At 44.1% G+C, this 25,000-nt stretch overlaps 2 protein-coding genes across 3 annotated transcripts in view; both read left to right on the top strand.

Moving 5' to 3' along the window:
- Positions 1 to 10: 10 nt before the first annotated feature.
- On the top strand, positions 11 to 24,902 carry setd1ba (SET domain containing 1B, histone lysine methyltransferase a). 2 transcript variants are annotated; one of them, XM_041240020.1, is made up of 19 exons: positions 11 to 71; positions 968 to 1,001; positions 3,356 to 3,510; positions 3,923 to 4,021; positions 4,210 to 4,480; positions 5,792 to 5,913; positions 6,670 to 7,872; positions 13,500 to 14,246; positions 15,115 to 15,294; positions 15,744 to 15,837; positions 16,175 to 16,389; positions 16,651 to 16,753; positions 17,107 to 17,577; positions 17,875 to 19,266; positions 19,550 to 19,716; positions 20,065 to 20,196; positions 20,455 to 20,574; positions 21,000 to 21,137; positions 21,532 to 24,902. In XM_041240020.1, exons 3-19 carry the CDS (start codon positions 3,370 to 3,372, stop codon positions 21,703 to 21,705), a joined length of 5,769 nt encoding a protein of 1,922 aa, XP_041095954.1. In that variant the 5' UTR covers positions 11 to 71; positions 968 to 1,001; positions 3,356 to 3,369; the 3' UTR covers positions 21,706 to 24,902. The 2 variants fall into 2 exon arrangements, with proteins under 2 accessions (XP_041095954.1, XP_041095953.1); XM_041240019.1 differs by lacking the exons at positions 11 to 71; positions 968 to 1,001 and adding an exon at positions 1,200 to 3,199.
- Positions 24,903 to 24,943: 41 nt separating this feature from the next.
- LOC121307714 (zinc finger CCHC domain-containing protein 8-like) overlaps positions 24,944 to 25,000 on the top strand; it is a 5,674-nt gene continuing 5,617 nt past the window's right edge. The window contains exon 1 of the mRNA XM_041239966.1: positions 24,944 to 24,959. Coding sequence (XP_041095900.1) covers positions 24,944 to 24,959 — 16 coding nt within the window. The remainder of the gene's footprint in view (positions 24,960 to 25,000) is intronic.

Genomic DNA, 25,000 nt, shown 5'->3' with positions numbered 1-25,000 from the left:
AAAAGAAGCCATTAAAGCAGACTTAGGAAGAAAACTAACACGGAATATTAACGGTGAAATACAGATGAAAGGTTATCCCTGAGACGCTTCTATCTTATTAAATTGTTTTCCATCGATTTTATTTGTTTTCCATTATCAACGGACTGGCTTGCAACATTGTTTCTAATTACCATTTTAAGGGGAATAAATAGCCTGTCTGTACTCGCACTAAACACTGTTTCAATCATTAGTATTGTAGTTCTTATAAGAATTATTTGAAGTAGTCATTGTAAGAATTTACACATTTACTATTAGTTTTTTTTATACTTAACTGAATACATGTAAAAAGACAGGAATTTGGCTAAAACATTACTCTCCTTAGATGTGTTTTTTTTTTCTTTTTTTTCTTCTCAAAAACAAATATAACGTGTTTAAAATCCTATATAGATAAGCATAAAACGTAGTTTAGTGTGTGTGGCATAATGATAAACTGGCCTACTACAAAGCTGTTGAGAGACTTTTTGTGAAATATGGGTCTATAAAATGCATTTCAGCATATGATTCTTTCTGTTAGTCCAAACAATGAACAGGGTCCTGATTTCAACGGGGAAAATGTCCACATACACCCAAAATTTGAGAATCAGCAAGCAGGCTGCTGTGGAAAGGAAGAGCGAAAATGAATGTTGATTTAACTCCATAGTCTTTTGGGGAAAACATGTCTGCGTTTCGATTCTGTAACCACGCTAGGCAGGCATTGACGTTCACCGTGTTAGCAATCTGTTGGATTATTTTTATTGATAAAGATATTAGGGGCGATGGGTTAAAAAAAAAATGTTGTTGCTGGTTTTATGGGAGAACTGCTCCCCCCCCTCCCCCAATCCTTTACACCACCTCACAAAAATGCACTGGCATGTTTTTTTTTTTGGGGGGGGGGGGAGGGGGGGATACGAAGGTGGTAATGAAAATGTCTCTCTTTTTCTTCCTGTAGGTCTGATTTATAAAGATTTCAGCAAAATGTTAAGGTAAATATGTATTTTTTTAATGTATTGTAACTCTTAACAATGCTAAAATATTTATGCAGATTCCATTTTTCACCTCCCTTCCTATATATTTAAGCTTTAACCTACAAAAATAATTGTGTGTGTGTGATTTATATATATATATATATATATATATATATATATATATATATATATATATAGTTATTTGTTAACTAGATAATTAAAACCTGCCCTTGCTGCAAGGTCAAATAGATCCACTTACCTTACCAATAGCTGATAGTATTCATTTTAAAGCAAGCATAGGTATATCAGGCGACTTTTTGAATTGTGTTCAGTTCAAAGGCATAATCATCTAGATGTATTTTAGCCTTCGTCCTTTTTGATTGACATATATTTAAAAAAGTGCTTTGAAGATATTAGTTACTGTTAAACCAGCTGCTAGAATCATATTGTGTGACATCTATTGTGTTTATAAATTATAATTTGACAAAGTGATTTTTTTTTTTTCTCAAGAATATATTTTGCAAGGGGGGTGGTTATTGTCTGTCTGAACAGCTACATTTCGGCAGAGTGCTACAAACTAGCAATGCCAATTACTCAGCATTTAAAATCTCGGCGTGTACCTTTTCTGTTTGTTGAAACCTTAGCAGATCTCATTCTGTTTCATTAACGTGAATGAAGAGACAAAGTGCATGCAAATGAAGGAACTGAAAAGACAACAAGAGATAAAGAAAGGACAGATAAACTTTAAAATGTCGATTTTTTTAAATGAAGTCTTACTCTAATTAATTAGGCTTAGTGTTTCCCCTTTTTAAATAAAGTTCACCTTAAAATATGTAAACATATTTAAATAAACAAAAAACTTACATATAAATTGCTGTTATATTTGGCCATTTTGGTGTGCACTTCAAATAATTAGCATTTTAAAATCATATTTGCATACTTATTACTTTATTTCACTTTAACAAGATAGATTCACGACAAAATTCTAAAAGAAGCAGTTTATTCATCTAGATTTGACTTCAAATTGCTATCAAGATAAGGGTGTGCCTTGACCTAGTTATATACAAAGATGGATTCCAAAAATCATAGGGAGAAAATCCAAACTTTATCTTCCTTCTTCACAAATCCTTAAAATGTTGGCAAACATTATACCACACTGATATAGTCCATAAAGAGATGCCGAAATCAAGTGAAAAAATATCCCTTTTGGAACAAAGGAAACCCATAATGGCCATTTGATTCCATTGCAGAATAATGGCTGCCTGTGCGCTTGGCCTCTCCTGCTGTCTGGTAGAGGATGTTTCAGGGCTGCTTCTGTTAACACCAGTCAAAATGGTAGCTTCAATCTGATTGGCCGGGGGAACCAACTGCCTTAACCAGCCAATTGATCCAGCACAGCAAAATCCCAGCCATTGATCACAATGGATCACACGTTTACAAAAGAAAACAAATACATAAAATCAAATGTTTTACTGAGATACGCCACTGAACGCAAAATGGAAGCTGCATTCTGATTGGCTGTTACAGACTGTCTTTTTAATACTAAACGAAAGCCACTGTTTTACACGCACGTTTAACGTTTTAAAATGTGAATTGTAACCCAGCAAAAACTCTCTGTGGGTATATTGGAATGAAAAAATGAGCCGAAATGCAAGCCATGTTAGAGGGGAATGCAATTAGACCTCTGCTACTGTCTCCAAAACTTGAGGGTTCTGTCCATCTTGTTTTGAGGCACCGCTTGTAGGGTAAATGTACCCGGCAGATTCCAAGCTTTGTAGTCCAATTTGTTTTTTTTTTCTTAAATGGATAGACATGAGACTTTTTTTTCGAGCGCATTTTAAAATTCCTTTGTCGATTTTTTTTTTTTTTTTTTTGTTCTTCTGGATCTGTTACTGGCGGCGCAGTTGCGTTTGCGTTTTTGGAGAGGTTTGCGTGTGGCGAATGTGCATTCCGAACGAAGGGTTAGCTTGCAGAAAGGCTGATAGCGGTGTATTGTGGGAGTCGTATATTGGCGAACAGGGGCACACAATATGTGTTGGCTCGCAAAAAAAGGAGGCAGGATTCTTTAAAACCATGTAATGCAGTCGGGGGGGAATGTAAACGATCTCGCCGTTCTGGTAGCAAAAAAAAAAAGACGATTAGAATAACCAAAGCAATGTCTGGACCTGGCGAAAGATCCAGGTTAAATGAAGAGCACAGAAAACAGCCGAGTTCAAGTGAGCTGGGTCTTTTTTTTTTAACCCCCTCTCTCATATCTCTATTTCGGTAATGGGGATCAGCTTCTCAGCCCTCATTCTCGACTCGCTCGCGTTTGTAAGCCACGGAGGATACAGCGGTGAGCTTGTAATGTTTCTCGTCTTGTTCTCCCGCAGGTTTGGCGAACGGAATGGAGCACAGCCACCCGGTCGGCGGCTCTGGAGAGAAGCGAAGTCACCACTGGAGAAGTTACAAGTTGATAATTGACCCCGCGTTGAAAAAGGGACCGCATAAGCTCTACCGCTACGATGGAGTACAGTTTAGCATTCCCGTGAGTAAAAACTCTAAATAAGACATCAAGCTTCTTTCGTGTTGCAGATGGCCGATTGTTTGCAGCGGTCACTACAGTGTAGCCAACATGCATGAAACTGTCTACAGCAGCAGCTGACACGGTGCATCAAAGTGTCACTGTACGACTGTAACCATTCAGTTATAAATGCACGGAGTCTTTTGGTCAGCCAAGCAAATATACATATTCCAATTTGGGATAGTAGGTTTTAATCTTTTTTTTTTTTTTTTTTTTTATATATATATATATATATATATATATATATATATATATATATATATATATATATATATATATATATATTTAGTATTTATCCTGGTTACATAAAATACTTGTGTCAGAGATACTGTCACGTTTCTGTCTGTGTCGATCACGCTTTTCCATGTTTTTGCAGAATCCAGGAATGCCACCAGTTGATTCTGTGAGGGATCCCCGCATTGGTCGGATTTGGACCAAATACAAGGAAACGGACCTGCCAGTCCCTAAATTTAAGGTAAGCTGTCACACCCCCTTAGAGTGAGCTTGCCCGATGAGACGCCAGACCGGGAGCATCGTGCATATTAAGTTTCATTTGGATAACGACGGGGAAAATAAAATAGTTTGTATGTATCAATATATTTTTGTCACGTAACAATTTTTGAACACTTATCGGTGTTTTTTTTTTTTTTTTTTTTTTTTTAGATCGATGACTGTTACGTTGGACCAGTCCCGCCCAAGGAGGTTACTTTTGCGAAGTTAAACGATAACATTAGAGAAGGTTTTCTGTCGGACATGTGCAAGAGATTCGGAGAAATCGAGCAAGTGGAAATTTTGTACAATCCAAGAAATAAGAAGCACCTGGGCATCGCGAAAGTGCTCTTTGTCTCGGTTAAAGGAGCGAAAGATGCCGTGCAGAACCTGCACAAGACTTCAGTCATGGGCAACATCATCCACGTGGAGCTGGATACCAAAGGTAAGGCGCAGGCTCCGCGCTGTTTGAGTTCCCGAAGCCCTTCGGTTTAAACGATACTAGCGCGCAGGTGGCCCGTCTCTTCAGAACTGTCAATTTGTTCAAGTTTTGATCGGACGTCTCATTTTCTTGTTTCTCTGTCACGTGTAGTCAAGTATGTTGTCTGTTGCTAGGAGACAGGAGTGGAGTTGTGCCGTGGTTGACAAAATAGTTGCGTTCTGACAGTGCTCCACGCATCAGTGGCTACACATCGTACATGTTTATATGTGAAGACAGACCACACAAACAACAGCAAATTCAAATGGCATATCTGTTCAGTGGAAACTTTAAATTCCTCAGAATCTGGAATTTGTTTCACAGTGAATCATTTTGACTGCCAACTGTGGAGTTCATTTACGGAGCACTTACTGGTGGAAAATCACAAATATTTAAAAGCAGTTGTCAAGATATTGACACGTTTGTAACAAAATGTGTTAGTTTGTGTTATGTAACGAGTGTTTTCCTGCTTGCAACTCTCGCTTCACACCACTTTAAACTTTACAGATGTGGTATTAGGATAATAACAATTGAGGGCTGCCCTCTTAAAGAGACAGTGGCTCTTTTCCTAGCGACTAGAGCTGTTTGGTAGAGTACAGTGGTGTAGCAATATGTATTTCGCACTGGTGTTTTTCACAACTGAAATTTTTTTTTTTCATTATAACTGAATTGCTGTTTGCACCATTATTGATAGCCCATAGCCTCTTCTCAATGAAAACATCAATACAAGGAGTTGTTCCTGTTGACCTCTGTTTTTCAACATTTTTCGCTGTGCTTGTGAATGAATATTAAACATGTCACTGTTGTAGAGGGATAATATAATGTTTATAATGTTTCCAGTGAGTGTTTTTTTTAAAAGGGAACCCTCAATGCACTAAACTGCATTATGGAAATGAATGAAGTTTTTTTTTTTATTTGTTTGGATTTTCCCTTTTTTGTTTTGTATAAATTCCTAGTTGGATTCGTAACAGGTTTCAGGCTATAGCATTTGATTTCATATTATAGTGAACCATATCATCTGAAAGCTTGGATGCTGTGTGCAACTTGCAGTGAGCTTAAGTCATGATTGTGACTCATCTTGCATACACAAGTCTAGTGCATTTTAAAGTCGCTGAAGTAGCATTTCTCTTTCTGTCTCGGGGGTGCTCACCTGGTTGCGTTTTAAGAGAACCTCTAGTGTGCAGTGATAGTTCGAACCACGGCACGGAGCAGAGCCTTCCTGTGCAGTTTAGGTGTTGGTGGAAGTGCTTTGACTGCCCTCTCTCTGTGTCTGTCAAGGTGAAAATCGCATGCGGTACTTCGAGCTCCTGGTCAGTGGACTCTACACCCCTCGCACGCTCCCTGTGGGGAACGAGCCTGTCCAAGAGGACTCTCCCCCAGGCGTCAGTGACCCCCCGCAGGTAAGGGCTCTGCTGATGGGACCAACCATGAGTGCATGGATTAGATCGTGAGCCTTTAGGTACCACAAGATGAAAAGTTTAGAGAGTGAGTCTGTTGCCATTTACTCATTTATTTCTTAACGTTTTTTGCAGTTTCTCATATACAGATTAAATGTCATGATGCTTTTCAATTAAAAAAAAAAAAAAAAGTTTACATTGCAATTGAAATCTACTCTGTGTACCTCTGTGCTGCTGAGGTCTGTCCTATTTTGAATATGATTGCTTAATCCTAACATTTGATTGCATAAACTCAAGTGAAAAGCCCAGTAGAATAAAGCTAGTGCATGATGAATTGCACAGTCTTTGCTTTAAACAAAGTAGAGCCACTGTGTGTGTCCATCCATGAGCTTTGTCTGGTTACCAGCCTCATGAAATGCTGTCAGGCATTGCTAGAGAAAAAAAAGTTAAGCGCTTTTTTAAATGCATTGTATGGCAATTTAAGACATTTTCAGTGCAAGCTGAATTAGGCATGGTTAAGGCTCACAAGAAAACCTGCAGTGGCTCAAAATGCTACGTGCTACTCAATGGGGTGTAAAATTATTCCCTTTTTGAAATGAAACTGCATAGCAACTGCTGCCCTACTCCATAGGTAACACTGCATATAAGCAAACAAGCTTTGTGTCTTCCCATGACTTATCTTCTTTCCATCTAGTTCTAAGAAGGGTTCCACTTGTTCTGCGTGCAGTACCCTCTCATGCTTTCCATTGCTTCCTCTAGGCCAGCGACCCCGTGAAGCCTGCCCTGCAGCGGCCCACGGAGAGCGGCACGGCATCGGTGGGGAGCGCAGCCACCCCCACCAGCAGCAGCACTCCCTTCTCCGTGGACACTGCCTACTCCAGCCGGCAGGACACGCCAAACTCATACAGCCAGTTCACGCCGCAGTCCCAGGGGACGCCTCACACCCCCCGCCTCAGCGGGACGCCCTTCTCACAGGACTCCGGCTACTCCAGCAGGCAGACCCCTTCGTACCACTACGGGTCCGACAAGCCCAGGAGGCACGAAACCAAATTCCAGGATGCCTACAACCGCCGGCCTGAGCGCCACTACGTCCACAACACGACAGGAGCCTACCGGAGTTCAGAGCAGAATGCTTCTTCATCTTCTTCATCATCATCTTCGTTCACCAGCAACTTTAAGCCCCATCCGCTACCAGCAGAGCCCACTGCAGCTTACTCCCACCCCCCGGCCACTAGTCACACGAGTAACTACAAGTCAGCCTTTTCTCCTTATCAGGCACCCCCGCTTCCTCCTGTGTACCCCCACGCTGTGGATCAGCTATTCCCACAGACTTCCAGTAGCATAGGAGAGTACAGGAGGCCTGCCCCCCCTCCTGCAGAGCCCTTTGCTCTTGGCAGCAGCAGCAGGGTTGACTTTGTACCGGTCAAGGAGAAGCCGAATACTCCTCCCCTTCCCGACACCCCGTTGGTGGGCGAGCAGCCCAGCTCGACCTCTGTAAATCGGACCCCCGAGAGGAGCGAGACCCCCGGCACCCCGACTCTGGAGTCGCAGATACAGCACAACAGCCTGGACTCACGCATCGAGATGCTCCTGAAAGAGCAGAGGACCAAGCTGCCCTTCCTCAGCGAGCGCGATTCGGACAACGAGGTCCGCATGGAGGGCAGCCCCGTCTCCTCCTCTTCCTCTCAACTTTCCCCCATCCCTCCTTACAGCAACTCCCAGCCCAGCTACCAGGGCACCTCCCCCGTCTCGCGTCACTCCAGTGCGGGCCTGGAAGACATCAGTCCCACCCCCCTGCCCGATTCAGATGAGGACGAGCCCATCCCCGGCACAGCCGCCCTCCTTCACAACTCCAGAGCCGTGTCGGAGGCCAGCGCCACCCCCGTCGACCAGCTGGGCACCTCTGAGCTGAAGGAGCCTGCATCTGGAGACCAGACCCCCACCTCTGAGAAGATGGAGGAGGTAAGACAGTGCTGAATGTGTACTGTAATGTAAATAATGAAAAGCAGGGTTTTTTGGGGTTTTTTTTGCATGCATGCCTTTTAAGTTCTTCCCGGAAGACAGATCGTATCACCCTGCTTTCTCCAGTCAGGTCTTAGGAAGGGTCAGATCTTTGTGGAACTAGGCAACGTGGTTCTTTCATGATTCCACGTACATGAGTACAAATTCAGGATCCAGAACAATCTTTAAGCTGGGATAAATTGACTTTTTCTTTTTTTAAGACATGCAGTGAAGGATTTGGGTTGGCTGGCCGGTTTCAATCTAACCAAAAGCAGGATGTAAATCCTTTGTTTGCAATCCATAGGCAAAGCTTTTCAGGGAGAGAAACATTAGCCTTGTGCTGCTGTTGTTGCTGCTTGACTGCAGTAAAAGTAACAAGCAAGGGGAATCAGGCAGGGGGGCCTCTACACATCCCTGTGCAGGAAATGCAGCCCGCGCAGTAAAACCGTTTCTGATTTAAACAAGTATACTGATCACTGTGTTCCAGGTGCAGATCAAAAACACTGTGGCCTCCCAATCAGATACCAAGCCCCTAGTGAATACTCCCATGTCATTCAAACAGGTCCATCAGGTTTACAATTAGGTTGAAAGATGTTACCTTAGCCGATTTAAAAAAAAAACAAAACAAAAAAAAAACGTTCATTTGGTTAAATATAACACTTTGTACAGTAGAGAAGGGATCCAGAAGCTTCTCCGTTTCATCAGTTCACAGTTATCACATTCAAAGAGTTTAAAATGCAGTTTGTCGATTTCAGAATTAAATGCTCTTCGAAAATCCAGCCAACTTTGAATAAGCTCTGCTGGGGACCTGAATAGCAGATCTTTCAATTCTGGGTGTGTGGCTCGGCTACTGCAGTTTTTCTTCCTTATTTAGTGCTCTAGTTGTTGGGACTTACGGCACATGTACAGTTTGTAAAAGTATTTGATACAGAGAGATGGTTATTTTCCCAAATTACGGTGAAAAACATTAATAGAATCACTGATTTAATGGAATAAACCACTTGAGTAAAAATTACATTCCATTACTAGTCACCCAATACCAAACCTGCAGTGTTGTGAGCCCACCCTTCTGCATTCGCCCGCTGTGCCACTTAATCCCCCCCCCCCCCCCAGATCAACCAGCCCCACTCTGGGGCCCCAGAACCATTCTCTGTGCATTCTCTACCAGCAGTCTGTTCTGGAGACAGGTGGCTGCTGCGAACTGCAAAGGTGTGAAATGCACTGCTGGAGAATGTAAACTGTGTAGGCCTTTAACCAAATCAGGCTGTACCTTTTGTGTGTACTCTGTGTTCTTATAGGCAGAAGAGACTTGCACAGCTCCACAGTGCTCTTTAGAGACAGATCGAGAACGCTGTCTGGCAGTCTAAATTGCAAAATGTAATGAAAATACGGGTCTTTCTGGTCATCCAAGATTAATGTTAATCACTCCCATTGTTTTTTGGCAGGGGCGTCTCAATTTAGTTTTTTTGTAAACAGGGGAAGTAATTCAGTTTGCCTGTTTGGCACACTGGTGTAGAAAACAGGCAGTGGATAAAGGTCTGAGGCTTGTGTTTTGTAAGCAGAGTGAAAACAGCGAGGGAGAGGAACTGGCAGAGGAAGAGCGGATTACTGAGGGGAAAGATCGTCTCCGGTCTCACTTTCAATTCTCAGGTCGTTCACGATTAGAAAGCAGCGGTTATGAAAAGCCTCAGACAGTTTCAAAGTAAAAACCAGCCTCCATTTTCGAGAGCTGTTTCCATGACCACATGTTTACTCCTAGCGTTGCTTTCACTTGATTTGCCTAACACATCTGCACAGAAAGAGATTTTGTACTTAATTTCATTATTTTCATTTCCCTTACCACTGTACAAAGATTAGCATGGCTCGATGCCCAGAGACACTGTGCGACAGATTTCCTGCCAATTACAATTCTGCTTGTTACACAGAGCTAGTAATATTTAGCTAAATTAACAGTAAGTGATTCACAAAGAGATTAAGAAGTAGAGGTATGGGCAGCCTATTGGCAGTGGCTTCGGCTAGAGTCTGGATGCAAAGGATATAACAGTAATGTCACAAAGCTAGTTCGAAATGCATTATTACTTCATTATCCTTCAATATATGCATGCAACCTGCTGCAGAAGACAATCCCCCTGATAGCAATAGGAATATACAAGGCTGTCAACATTCCAGCTCTGCTAGCAGTAATAGGCATGGATTTTGCTGGTCAGCATTCCAGATCTTGTCACTGGATTTCACCACAGGCTGTGATCACAGCAAAGGAAGCAGGAGAGGGTTAATTGAAATAAAGTGACTTGTCAGCAGTTGAGTGCAGTGAGGATTGAGCTCAGCTCTGTTTGGGATGCTAATGGCTCATTGTTCGAAGGGCTCTGTGCTCGTACTGACACCGAGAGTGCCCTGGGTGGCTCACAGTCGCTGTGGATGAGAGAACCCCCCCCTTGCTGTGACGTCAACAAAAGAGATGCTTCCGTCTGTGTCGCTCCAGTAAGATGTCTACAAAAGTGGAATTGCTCCGCAGTAGTAAATGTTGCAGTTCTTATGCACACTGATGTTTAAAACACTGAAGCCAGGGAGAATTCCAACGCATCTTTATGTAAGCAAGCGCCTTAACCACAATGCAAAAGAGCCGGGCTCGTCTGTATTCAGTGTTCAGCTCATCTCATCTCCCGTGACGGGGGAGACGGCAGCGTGTCGCCTGTACTTCCCCAGGGTTTATTACTATAAATTACTACATAGATAAAAACAGAGGACTGCATTTTTATTCAGTTAGTCTGTCAGTACGGTTGGTGGTCAGGTTTCTTTTTGTTTTTGTATTTTTTTCTTTTCACAGTTTTATTATTATTGTTCTCCACATGTCCTGGATCAATAATTGCTACAGTAGTTATTGAATTGCATGTAGAGAACTGCTTCATTTTTGCCAGTTAAATTTTACTTTGGTAGCAATTCCCCAAGATGAATAATGATCCTCGGTATGTGACTGGATATATCATTGCAGTTGTGTTATTATGATTATTTTTTAATTTCAGCATTGTGGTATTGCTTTCTGTTTTCTATATTGGCAAGTAGATAACCGCTCTAAGAGCCTTGTGTTTTTTTAGCTCATGTTTATTAGCTGATTGTTGAGCGGGAGCTGCCTGCATGCTCACTGTCTTCAGATCTCCTGCAGGGATCAGAGTCTTCAATGCTCTCTCCAGGCAGCTAATGAACTGCTTATACCAGATCACTAGTGCTTCAGGTCAGGATACATGCGCCCAGATACAGTCCTTGCTTGGGCGCAGAGTATTGTGCAAATGAATTCCTTTTGAAGGTTGTTATACCATACAGGGCAGTCTGCTATAGCAGTATGCACTGTCCCAAGCAACATTGCATTAATCTACATCTATATAAATATATTTATACATCTATATAAAAAAAGAAATCCTGCTGTGAACCATACTTGCTCTTGGGGTTTGGAAGAGCCTTTCTTCTCCAGTGCAATAGTTTGGAACCTAGCCCAGACTCTCTTGTTCATCGTTACCCAGAGCAGTTAATAATAGCATGGATCTTTCACGCTCGTCATTGACTCGTTTGGAAACGTTTCTGCGCAGGGCAGTGCGTAGTGTGGGCCGTGCGTATTGTGGGCAGGATCATGTTTGTGTTGGACTGATCCTCCTTTTTTTTTTTACTTCTGTATAGCCCTCTAACAGAGGAGTGCAAGCTTTAACAACGGTTAAAATCCTGTATCTGTCTGGCAATTCGCACTGTGCTTGGTAGGTAGATACACCTGCACTGCCTGGGCATAAAGTGCAGTTCTCATTGTTTCGTCTTGCTTTAGAAAGTCACAAAACAGATTTTTGCTTCCTTGCTGTTAGTTAGACAAGTGAGCTTACAAACACCTTGGCTTAAAAGTAAATAAATTAAACCGGCTTAAACTAAGAAAAATGACAGTAGTAACATGCTGTATAATGTCTAATTTGCATGTCTTTGATGTGTGATGATCAAAGTGATTGAATGGCCTCATTGGGTCCATGTAGAAGAAGTGTGTTTGTAGTCTGTGACTGATTATTTGAATGGTGAATAACGAGTGACCTTTTTATCATTATAATGCAGTTCCAGTAGGTAGAGGGAAACAGTTGACTGACAGGGAGAAGTGGAAGTGGGATTGGTCTTGTATGCAGAAGAAAACTCTAGTATTTATAGCCGGTGAAGGTTTTATTACCCAAAAAACAGGAAATGGCTCCAGATCTGGGTTAGAAGTTAAATTCGCTAAAAGGAACTGCATGTTTTTGGAAAGAAAAAATAAATTGACTGTAGCCTATAATTTAGTGTTTCTTTCACACAAGCATCCTACAAAAGAAATGGACTATACATCCTGTTTAGCAGTTTTGTTTAGTACTGTGGCTGTTGATGTATACCGTGGACCTCTTCAATTATTTTGCATTTAGTCATTTAATGACACACACAGTCCATTGTATTAAAAACCCCGCTTGCATTGACATTACAATGTAGGCATGTTAAAAACCTGAATATAAAGACTCTTCAAGTATGTAGACCAGAATTCCAGACAACTACAGCCCCTGGCTTCCAAATTCTTGGGTCTTGAGTGTACTTTACATTGGGGTCCAGTGAACACAGCATTGCAGCTCACACTGTGACACATGACACATCTACTAGGCATATTTGTACTTCACACTCATGGGAAGTGCTGCTTGCCGGCATGAGGACCCCCAAGTATTTTCACAGGTGATCTCTTGATCTCTAGTCATGAATATTGGCAAGCCCTCGGAGTGGTTCATTGGGATCTGAGAATGAATGACAGCATCACAATGCTGGAGGGTAAATGAGATCACTAGAGGACTTGTGATACTCCTGATCAACAGAGCCAAGCTCTATGGAGTTTCCAGACCGTTTACTCGCCTTTGGGTTTGGGCTCAAGCAGATATGTGGCTGCCACAAGCATGCCAATGCCAAGCCTAACCCTTCATTCTAATAGCATGTCGTTCTGTCGACTGCTTTCATTGATGCTGTGATGGTTAAGAAGATGAGGACATGTGTGTAATGGAGCACCAGTCAAGCTCCAGTCGTTTTTAACGGAGGACAGAGCAATGGACTGTGAATTTGCTGCCAAGCTGAAAATAAAGCAGGCTGGTGGGCAAAGTTAGGAGGATGGTTCAAACACACAGTGCAATTCTGAATTGGTAGCAGGCATTTATTTTTTGTGTTAGTCACAGCTAATAAGTTTCTTGATCGTGTCCTTCAAATAATTTTATAATAATCGTAGCAGTAATGTTATTTTAGTAATCTGTGGACGGGGCCTTGTTATGGTTTTCTGTTCAGCGGCTTATGAAAATGATCTCTGTTCATCTCTCTATATAATGAATGCCTTGTCATGACATTTATAAAACTGTGATTTCTGATCCTGTGGAAACATATTGAACCCAGGAGTGGAGAAAGCTGGTCTCAAAAGGGCCCCATCTGGTTAGAATATCTGCCAGTGCATAGCGGTGTGAGAAGACAATGATGTCAAAAACAATGTGTCTTGATTTTAGACGTTATTATCCTAACTAACTTGGGTGGAATTTTTTTTTTTCTCTCTGTCTCCTTTTCAACAGGATCACCACTCTTCAGGAGAAGACATGGAGATATCGGAAGACGAGATGCCCGGCACGCCCAACTCGAGTAGAGACAAATCCATCGTGGTCAACTCTTCAGTTTCCATCGCCATTCCTCACCCAGGATTCCCCCCGCTCCCCCCTCAGGGGGGATTCCCGCTGCCTCCTCCCCCTCTGCCTCCCCCTCCGACCCACCCGGCCGTCACTGTGCCCCCGCCTCCCCTGCCTGCTCCTCCGGGGGCACCCCTCCACCCCATGCTTCACCCCCTGCACCCCTTCGCTCCCAGCATGGTGCCCATGATGCAGATGGACTTGGCGAATTGCTTGGGGCACCCATGGGGCGGCATGTCTATGTCCTTCCAGATGCAGACCCAGATGCTGAGTCGCATGATGCAGGGCCAGCGGGCGTACCCTTACCCTCCCTTCATGGGCGGGGGGGGCATGCAGTTCACCAACCTCCCCCCCTACCGGCCCTTCTCCATGGGAGCAGCTGCAGCAGCGGGGGCGACCAACATGGCCCACGGTCAACCCTGGCCCCCCCTGCCTAAATTCAACCCCTCGGTGCCCCCACCCGGGTACGAACCCAAGAAGGAGGACCCCCACAAGGCTACGGTGGACGGAGTGTTGCTGGTCATTGTCAAGGAGCTAAAGGCCATCATGAAGAGGGACCTGAACCGGAAGATGGTGGAAGTGGTGGCGTTCAGAGCCTTTGACGAGTGGTGGGAGAAGAAAGAGCGCTCAGCCAAGGTGGGTTTATAGAGCCTGCAGCTACCCACAGGGCAGTGGCTTCAGTCCTGCTCCCACAACATGCTGCACAGTTTGTATCTGCGTTCGTAGTTTCAATGTTAACTGAGGATCAGCAGCAAGGGTTGAGCCTTGGGACTATCTGTGTCCTTTTATAGGAATTTTTTTATGTACATGGAATTGGAATTTGTGTTATTATTTTGGATCAGTCTAGAAGGGGGTGGTGGTCCTTTATTTTTGCTGTAGACTCTTTGGAAAGAAATCCCCAGTGGAGTGCTATGGAGGATATCTTGAGCTCTATAGCATTACTGTAATGTCTACAAAGCAAGCCCATGTAGAATTGAAACTCAAGAAGGTAATCAAACTAGTTTATTCCCCAGTCAAAATGCGTTTGTAAACCGCTAACAGAGCTCTTTCTAATAGTAAACCGGGTAGTATTCAGAACGTTCACTTCCTTTGAGCGCTCGTATTTGGAATAGTTTTGTAATAATATGTCTATAAAAACACTGCTAGTCTTCCTCAAGTCAGAAAGACTGAAAAGATGTGTTTTTATTAGGAAAAAAAGTGCAAAAAGTAAGCTATGTATATTTTTGTATTTAATATTTTATTTCTATTTACTATTCACTTTTTGTTTTGTTGATCATTTTGAAGGAGGTATTAATATTCATGCTGAAATTAATCCAGGATAGATTATTTGTAGAACCTCCCACATTTGTGAACAATCTCTGTTTCCGTTTATTTGATTCGATTTTTTTCAGAATGTTCAGTGAATGTATTCCAGGAGTAGAATTTTGATTTGGTTGCATAGACACCACAGAATGTTTTGCATGTCTAAGCGTGCTTTTGATATGTGTTGCTCCCTCGCCCCCAGGCCTCTCTGACCCCAGTGAAGTCGGGCGAAGTGAAGGAAGAGGACAAGGAGAAGATGAAGCCCAGAGAGCCCGTCACATCCAGCCTGCTGGAGAACTGGAACAAGGTGGAGGGGCTCGGGTACGAGGGCATCGGTCTGGGCATCGGCTTACGCGGGGCCATCCGCCTGCCCTCCTTCAAGGTACAGTACAAACACACTGTAATACTGCGAACAGCATCAATAGACACTTCATGCAAGACACTTCCGTAAGTAAGGCTGTTTGTAAATTGTACCAAGGAAGTGATCTGATTGAGTAATCTTCTGCTGCATCCCCCTGCCTTGGGTTCTTATGCTCACGTGACTTCACAGAAACACAAAGGTCTGGATCTGGCTGTGCAATACAGGATTGTGTAACTCTACCACAAAAGTTACATCCTGAATTGCCTTGCCTACAGAATGAAGATTGCCTTTGGAGTTTTTTGCTGGATCGACAGATTGTTTTAGTTCTCTATTTATTCTTAAGCTGTTATGTAAACCCTACGTTAAATGTTTCCAGTCCCGTTCGGATACTGATAGTAAGGACCCCTTTCTGGTCTAGTTGGAGATGCGAGGTCATCTTGGTTCATAGCTGCTCTCGGTATTTGTTTCAGGTGAAGAGAAAAGAGCCTCCGGACCCCGCCTCCACCGGAGATCCCAAACGAGTCCGCCCCTCCACTCCGGGAGACGACGAGCTGGAAGATGAAGGTTAGGGCCCAGCCGTAGCATCTCAATTGAGACGAGTCTGTCTGCACACTACACCTCTTGGGCGGCTTTCCCCCTGCACTTTTAGGCACCCCCAGATTCCCCTCTGATCTATGTTAAATTATTTTTTAAAAATCCATCCTTGCTGTACTGCTTTTACAGTTTTGGAAGTGATTCTGGGATTGCGGTGTACAAGTATCACAGTGACCTAGTCTTTTCAAACGATATTGAAGATGTAGTTTGTGATGTGTGAATTCGCCATGGCTTGCTCAATGCCCCGTATTCAGAAGGATCTGACTGCCGTGGAGACTCATTGTCCTCTCCCCATTGTGTCCCCCAGAGTCAGAGCGGGACAGGGATGCGGCTGACCTGGCCTCGGACGTGTCCAAAAAGGACATGGACGTGGTGGCAGTCAGGCGGCGGCACGCGAGACCGCTGGAGCTGGACAGCGAAGGGGAGGAGGAAGAGGAGACTTCCGGGAAAGAGGAGGAATCATCTTCGGAAAAGGAAGAGCAAGATGACAACGAGGCTTCCGAGAAGTTGTCATCGGACAAGGTGAGGATTGGCTTTCACATCTCTCTGAATGAGAGGCTAGTGCTAGCATAATGTTAGTCTTTCTAATAACAGTTAGGAAAGGAAAACCCTACGAGCGGTGAAGACAACTTCACTTTGTCCCTCTATACCTCCGAGCTGTTCTGCTAACAATGCTAACATCATCCTGTAGACGTAAACAGCTAATCTAGTTGTGCCTGGTTGCGCATGTGGAGAGGTGATAGAAACCAGGCAACAGAATCTGAATGTGTAGATGCTTTACAGGAGGAGGAGGAGAGTGATGAAGATGACGATGACGACGAAGACGAGGAGGATGAAGATGATGACGTTGAAGTCAGAGAAATAGAACCTGATTCTGCGGATGAAGGTGAGATTATTTCTGGTCTCGGGACACGCACAAGACCAGCTTCCACACGGTCGAGCCTTCATTTCGTTCTACTACAAGCTTCAAATTCTGCTCAAATGTAGTTACAGGTTATGATTAAGTACAAACTTAGATGCATAGATATAGCCTAGAATCATATACGTATTTCTACAGAAGGTGTTCACTTTAGAAATCTAATGTATCTGTAAGGATGATCTTGATTTAAAATCCAGTAATTCAGTGAAACAGTCAATAACTTGTTGAGTAGAATACCATTATACATATGATTAGGTTCATATTTCTGTTTCATTTGTTTAGTGTTGGAGGTTTGTACATATATTTATTTATCACCACAGAAGTGGAAAGCATCTTCTCCTCTAAAGCTGAACTCGAGTCATCATCGGAAAGTGAAGATTCCTCTGAATATGCAAGTAGCTCAGAGGAAGATGAGGAGGAGGAAGATGAGGAGGAGGAGGAGGACGATGAAGAAGAGGAAGAGGAGGAGGAGAAAGCGCTCCTCCTTTTAGAGTCCGAGGAAGAAGTGGAGCTGGAGGAGCAGGCTGACCTCAAGTCGGCCACCCCCACCGCTGCAGAGCCCCCCGCAGAGGAGGATATCGATGTGGAGGACCTGGGTGGAGAGGCCAGGTCAGAGGAGCCGGCAGCGCGCTCCGTCAGGGATGAATCAAAGGGAGAGACCCGGGGAAAAGACAGAGTGGAGGAGGGCGAATTAAAGACACGGCAACGGGAAGCAGAATCCATAGCGGATGAAACAGCAGCCAGTGAACCGGAGCCCGATCAGAGGCCTCCGTCCCCCAAAGGACTTCTGGGTACGCAAGCAGTTCCACTGGTTTATTGAGCTGGAAAGAGGGCTTTGCTGTACCAATTAGTATTTAATTATATGCTTAAGCAAATGTATACAGTTGACTGTCGTAATAGTGAAACATTCTGATGGAAAGGTCTGCAGCCCTGGGTTTCATATCTTAACTGATAGTTTATTATTTATTACTCAGTCGCTGAATTTATAAATACCGTTCAAAAAAAATTTTTTTAGTTAAAGATCATGGATGTTTTTTAAAGAAATTATCATTTAATATATTTCTTCATTATTTCCTTTTGTTTCGCAGAGGAGTCTGACCCTGACATCGAGATGGAGCCTGCAGTTTTGGAGGCTTCGAGGGCCGAGCCCCCTGAGGACCTTGGGAATCTGAGGCCCCCGACTCCCACGGGGTCCCTAGGCGACAGCGACCTGGACGTGCGGCTCAAGAGCAAGTTCTCCTCCCCCTCCGTGGAGGAGGAGGATGGGCTCCCCAGGACCCCCGGCCGGGAGATCTGCACGCATTCCGACCCTGAGGTCCCTGTACCCAAGACTCTGCCTTCCTCCTTCGCTCCTGCCCTCCCTCCCACCCCGGGCAAAGAGATCCCTTCCCTTCCTCCCGAGCTTGCGGCCATCGGCAAGCTGCCGGTCGAGGAGGACCTTCCGAGGACACCGGGCCGGGGGTTTATGGGCAAAGCCCCCATGGGTCTGGGAAAATCCCAGAGCACGGAGATGATCCCGGCCACACCAGGCAGTGACGCGCCTCTGACTGGGAACAGCCTGACTCTGAGCTCTCCCCACATCCCCTGCAGCCCCTTCTCTTACACCTCGCAGTCCCCGGGCGTCAGCAGTGGGATCCCCCGAACTCCAGGGAGGGATTTCACCTTCACCCCAACTTTCCCTGACCCCGCCACTGTGGCGGCCGCTGCAGCCTCTGGCCTCCCCATTCACAGGAAAGCTTCCTTCGACAGCTTGGAGGAGAGAACATTGTTCAAGGAGCCATCCAGTGTGTCTCCCCTGATCAACCTCAACTGCACGATCCCCCTGGTGCCGATCACTGCCCCCTTTCCATCCGGCTTCCCCAAGGACTTTGAGCTGCCCCCATCTGGCCCTCCTGCTTCGGAGCTTAAGCCCACCTCAGCCAGCGTGCCAAACGAGGCAACCCCTCCTGTAGCCACCCTTCCCAAGAGGAAACCAGGGCGGCCAAAAACGAAAAAGGTTTCTTCCCCACCTTTTCTGTCTCTGGATACCACAAAGACAGAATACGCTGGAGGTGAGATGAAGGTTAGGGACTTCTTTGTCGGGGATCCCTCGACAATCACCCTGGACTTCAGGGAAGAGCTGGGGAAGGCAGATGTTCTGGACAAGGTCCCGTTCCAGGAGCTGGAGAACAGGCTGGCGGAGGAGGAGCTGGAGGAGGAGGAGGAGCTGGTGCAGAAGCCTTGCAGGCAGCTGACTCGGCGACACCGGAGGAAACAGGAGGAGCTGCTGCTGCTGGCTCTGCGCAGCCCGGACTTCTCTCCCCCCAGGCCCTCGTTCCGGCTGCGCTCCGACTTCGAGGAGATGACCATCCTGTACGACATCTGGAACGACGGCATCGATGAGGAGGACGTGCGGCACCTGCACATCACCTACGACAAGATGCTGCAGCAGGACAATGGCATGGACTGGCTGAACGACACCCTCTGGGTGCACCATCCTCATATCCTTTCAGCGTGACCGACAATAGAGAGCACACAGAACAGACTGATTGCAGTTTCGCTGGTAGATATAGCAAATAGTAAAACAATCGTTTTGCATTGACACTTTTCTTTTACCGCAAAAATGTGTTCTACAGTAGCTGGATGTTGGAATGCAGTGGTAGTGATAATAATAATTAGTTTGGTTTAGCTGTCGGTGAATGTTTGTGTAGTTTTGCTTGACTGGGGTTGTCGTTTTTGATTGAGTGTGTGCAGTGTCCATGTTTTTCCTTGACTCCTGTGCACCTACCAGAATTCCCAGTGTGAAGAAGAAGAAGCGGGATGACGGGATGCGGGATCACATGACGGGGTGCGCCCGCAGCGAGGGCTACTACAAAATTGACAAGAAGGATAAAATCAAATACCTCATCAGCAGCCGTCCCGTCACAGAGGAGACTCCTGAGGATACGCAAGTAAGGGCCGCACTCCCCTTGAATAGGAACAGGTGTTACTGGGCTGGGACAAGAGTAAATGAGCTTCTCACAGTGGCATTACTTCAGTTGAAGTCACGTTAATCAATTACACTGGCTTCAAATGAAAGCAGCTGAACAAGCACAACAATTATTATGCCTCCTAAAATATCGATTCCAATTGCCTTCGAAGGAATTGGAACCGGGGATTGATTTTAAAAAGGAATCAGAATTCGAATCGGAAAACCCCAACCCTGGTCCCATGCCTGCACTGGAAAGCCAAACGAATGCTGTAGTTTACTTGGGCCGTGCTGCGGATCACTTTACACTTTTGGTTGTTTGTTTCCGCAGGGGATGAGTATTCCAGCGCAGCCTCATGCCTCGACCCGGTCCGGCTCGGAGAGACGATCAGAGCAGCGGCGCCTCCTGTCCTCCTTCACGGGCAGCTGTGACAGTGACCTGCTCAAGTTCAACCAGCTCAAGGTGCGCCAGACCCTATTATTATTAGTATTATTATTATTATTATTATTATTATAGTTAATTGAACCTGCCAAGAAGCAATTCACTGATTTAGGACCTGCTTGGAATAAAGATCAGGACTGGAATGGATCTCAAGGGACAGAGTTGAGTAACACTGATCTAGGGGCGTTGTGCTTTTATTAGTTTTGTGCTGATTTAATTAAAGCCTTGCTCTAACAAAAACAGGGTCATGATTATGTATTTGTTTTTATTTCCTGACAGTTCCGTAAGAAGAAGATCAGATTCTGCAAAAGCCACATCCACGACTGGGGTCTGTTTGCCATGGAGCCCATAGCCGCAGATGAGATGGTGATTGAGTATGTGGGCCAGAACATCAGACAGGTAGGAGGCAGGGTTTGGTGCCGCCAACACCAGCCGTGACGCATCTACTGACCTCTTGTGGGAGGCAAATTTAATGATAGTTTGATTTGAATAACTGGTATAAGGCATTTGTTTTTCCTCAATAATTATCTATCTATCTGTCTATCTATCTAGCTAATATATATCATGTTGCTTTTATTGTGATTCAAACTACAAGCAGAAAATCATCCTTAGTCATATTGTACAATCTACTTTTTAGCATTAAAATTGCATTGAGCACAAAGCGGTAGGTTGTAACGGCTCCAGTTGCTGTAACACTGCACCAGCATTGCAGGGCACAACACCCTGGACTCTTGGGCACAGTGCTGAGGGCAGCTGGTTTACACACACCCTCCTGGCGAGGGATTTCTCCAGCGCTGTGATGTCATGGGCTCTGTCTCCTGCAGGTGATTGCAGACATGCGAGAGAAGCGCTACGAGGATGAGGGCATCGGGAGCAGCTACATGTTCAGAGTGGATCACGACACCATCATCGATGCTACCAAGTGTGGCAACTTCGCCAGGTTCATCAACCACAGCTGCAACGTGAGTACCACACCCAGGGGGGGGCAGGCATTGATCCCTGTGATCATTAACCAAGTTGGGGCTGGAGACCGTTCTCGGCACTCTCCCCACTGCCTTGCTCGACAGCTGCGAGGCACGGCCCCATGCAACTCAATAGCCTTGTGAGTCCAATGCGGTTTGTATTCAGCGTCTGTTCTGGGTGGAGTTTGCCAGGTCACTCCATGCGTTTGGTTGACCTTTCTCGATCTTGTCTTGTGCAATCAGCAGCAGCTCAAGAATTGTTCCGAGAGAAGCTTGAGGTGCTGCAGCCCCATCTAGTGGGTGTACAGTGTAAAACGTGGGGCCGCAGTCAGTGTGATGGTGGTAATGACAGCAACACCACCTAATGCTGTTGTGTTTTTTTTTTTTCTTGCAGCCCAACTGCTACGCCAAGGTCATCACAGTGGAGTCCCAGAAGAAGATTGTCATTTACTCCCGGCAGCAGATCAGCGTGAACGAGGAGATCACGTACGATTACAAGTTCCCCATCGAAGACGTGAAGATCCCGTGTCTGTGCGGAGCGGAGAACTGCAGGGGGACCCTGAACTAGAGAGAGGGTGCTGCATCCTCGCCTCTCCCCTCTTCCCTCTCGAAGCGCTTTCACACCATGCAGGCGAGGTTGCACTATGCCAAAAAGAAGCAAGAATCCACAATAATAAAAACGCGATTATACCCCCAACGTATGGCACTTCTCCTGGGGCTTGTCGACAAGCGGGTGCACACGAAGGGGAGTCCAGACTCTCTAGCGTTGTTGTTTACGATTTCAGGTGCTCTTGTGCCACTTTCCACCCCGGGCTATCAGCAGAACAACACTAGTTTCCCTCCCCACCTTCTCCCAGTCCCCAGGAAGCCTTCAATCTCAGTCATGCAGGGACACTGTGCCTGCGCTGTATCTTCCACCTACGAGTGCTGCTACCTTTTCCTTTCAGAGTGTTTTTTGTACAATGAGAATAATGTGAAACTGTAGTGGTAAGGTTGACTGAATTATATATTTTTAGGTTTTCATTTTGAAGTTGCACAGAATCTGAAGACGTCACTGTGGGTAGACCTGACTGGTATTTCTGTTGTCTGTAGCATTGATGAAGGGCTGGAGGTGGAAGAACCCAAGTCCTTCATCTTCCTGTAGGGGGAAGGATGATTCATACACAGCTTGGTTTTCCAGATTGCATTTTTAAATAGGCCTTTTTCATTCGTTTGGCACTTCTTAGCGGGCTTATAATTTATAAATCCAGTCCTTTGGAGCTGTGCAATGCGTGTGTGTCCAATATAAAACATAAGCATGCCTCTTAAATGATAATTATGTTCTTTATCGTTAGAAAAAACACTTTGTACACAGAAGCATTATTTATTTATTTCATCCCACTTCTTTTTAAAATCACAGGTGGCCCACAGTTCAGAGAAGGTTGTTAAAAGTTAAAAGCCTTTACTTCCCTCTACAGGTGGCTCTGTGTTATTGCAGCAGAGTTCCTTCAATAAGTGTTATTATGCATGATCCTCATGTGCAGTAAACTCGTGCTCATTGAAAAGACCTACAGTGGTTGAACGGACAAAGGTTTAATACACGCACAAGCAAGAAGCTTCGGTCAGGCTGAGAACTTGCACTTTTAACACATTCAAATGTATAGAATCTTACCTGACTCTTAACTTCCGTGGCCCTTTGACAATTTCTCTTAACGTCTGGTATTACAAATATGAAACTTTCAGCACCAAAAACAGCCTTTCAATCCTGAACAGATCTCTAGCTCGGCTTCCTGTGGCTAAAATGGATTGAATTGTTTTTTTTTTTCCTGTTTGCCCAGTAGAGCAGTAAGCACAGATCACAGTGAATGCAGCTGTTTGTGTAAAGCGACAGGTGTGTGTAAACATAGCTATTGTTTTTATGTGCAATATTCACTATTCTAGGTCAATAATCACTACAGATAAACTCGGCAGTCACTAAACTATCCTCTCTGAATTTACTGGAATGTATTATTCAGGGTAACCAGGGGTCCTACTTGATCTGCAGGGTGGGTTAGGAAACTAAAGAAAAAGCGCTCCTGCATTAAAGAAAATCCTGCTGCAGTCTTTGCTCCTTTATTAATGACACGATTATTCCTGCCTTCGTTTTCTATTTCTCCTGCAAAATTATCCATTCTTACTTTTGTTTGTATAATGCATGAGTGAGTCCTGCCCACAATGCCCTGGTGAGCTAGTAAGGGTATGAATGCATGCCTTATACATGTGATCAACATGATTTATTACAAAGGAACATGAAATGAATACGGGCAATTCAATCCACATGAATTAACAGGGCTGAGTTTAAAATGAATGGCTTCGGAAGATATCCAGGTGTTATTCCTGTGCTGTTTAGCTGGAATTCATTCATTAATTCATTATATAGCGCAGAACAATATCAGACCTGCAATATTCTTTGTTACAGGCACAGAAATACCTCCCAGCCATGACCAGGCAATGCTTCAGATCCACAGCGGTAGCATTCTTTGTATAGTCCAGTGCTTTTTGTTTGTTTTCAATTATAGCAGCATTTCTTTTTCCTTTTTTTTTATACATGAGTTGTAACATGAATCTATTTGTACATAAGCTAGCTGTAGTTTATTCTTTTATTCTGTTTTGCGAATGCACAATGGGTTAGCATGTAACTTGGCTGCACTGTTTGCCAGTAGCTTGCATGTCTCCTAGTACTCAATCAGAACCTCAAAACCGGTCATTCATCACGCCTTGACCTTCCGAAGACCCTCCTGTGTCTTCGACCGATCCACGCATCTTGGGGGGGGGGGGGGTAAGAAGGCTTTTAAAAATGTTTATACTGTACAGGGTGGGCTTTTATTTTCTTATCTACCAGAAGAAACTTTTTGTTCATTTTTTTTTTTTTTTTTTTTTTTTTTTTTTTAAATGAAACATTTGATATTTTTTCAGGGAGCATTTCCAACACATACATATAGAATAAAAAAGGTGCATCTTGTATATAGACACATCCAGATCTTGTCAAAAAATTGTTTCTTGTAGAAACATGCATCTGCTTTTTTCTCTTCCCCCCCCCCCCCCCCCCCCCCTTCGTTTCTTTGTACTTCCGAAGATTGTAAATAATTTATTAATGTGAATATTGTCATTTCTTTTTTTCATGTTTGCTACAAAATACAGCTTGACTCTCAAAACAGAGGCGTATTTAAGAGGAGCTGATTGCATTGTTTTCAGCTTGTGTCAAGCTTACTGTAAATTATGTACCAAAACAAGAAAACTAAATAAATAAAAAAATTGACCTTTTGCAATTTGGAGAGGAGCATTAAGAGTTCTTGGACAATGACACTAAGAGTGCTGGGGGGGGGGATCATGGCATATTCTTGTGGAGAATAATCAGTAGGAATCTTAAAAATTTATTTTAAGCAAAGCTAAAACTGGATTTTTGTTTTTCCTAAAAAGAAAAATTTCTCCTTAATTGCCACTAACTATGGGGTTATTTCTTTAAAAGGTTCTAGGTGTCGGAATTGCAATAAAATATTTTACTGTTGCCCCCCCCCCCCTTTCTTTGGGACCCTGCTTTTTGAGATGTAGGTTTTGTACTTTTTTTTTCTTTTAAAGAAAATGAACGTTGTTTTGTTTTTTTGTTTTTTTGGTGCAGGTAAATCATATACTGAGTCTTGTTTTGACAAAAGGTGTTTTGTTGTGGGTGTGTCTTGCTGTATATATTTGTTCATATTTTTCTGTTGAATTCGTTACTATGTACCATTGTATTATAGTAACTTTTATAAAGCAATCCATAAATATACTGACTTTTTCTTAACGAGAACATGGATGATGTCATCTGTATTTAAAAAGTACTGTGTCAAACTGGGGAGAGTTTCGCT

The sequence above is a fragment of the Polyodon spathula genome, chromosome 58, assembly GCF_017654505.1.
Source record: "Polyodon spathula isolate WHYD16114869_AA chromosome 58, ASM1765450v1, whole genome shotgun sequence".
Classification (NCBI taxonomy): Eukaryota; Metazoa; Chordata; class Actinopteri; order Acipenseriformes; family Polyodontidae; genus Polyodon; species Polyodon spathula.
Note: the sequence above shows the minus strand (reverse complement) of the source record. Positions and strands in the feature narration are given on the sequence as shown.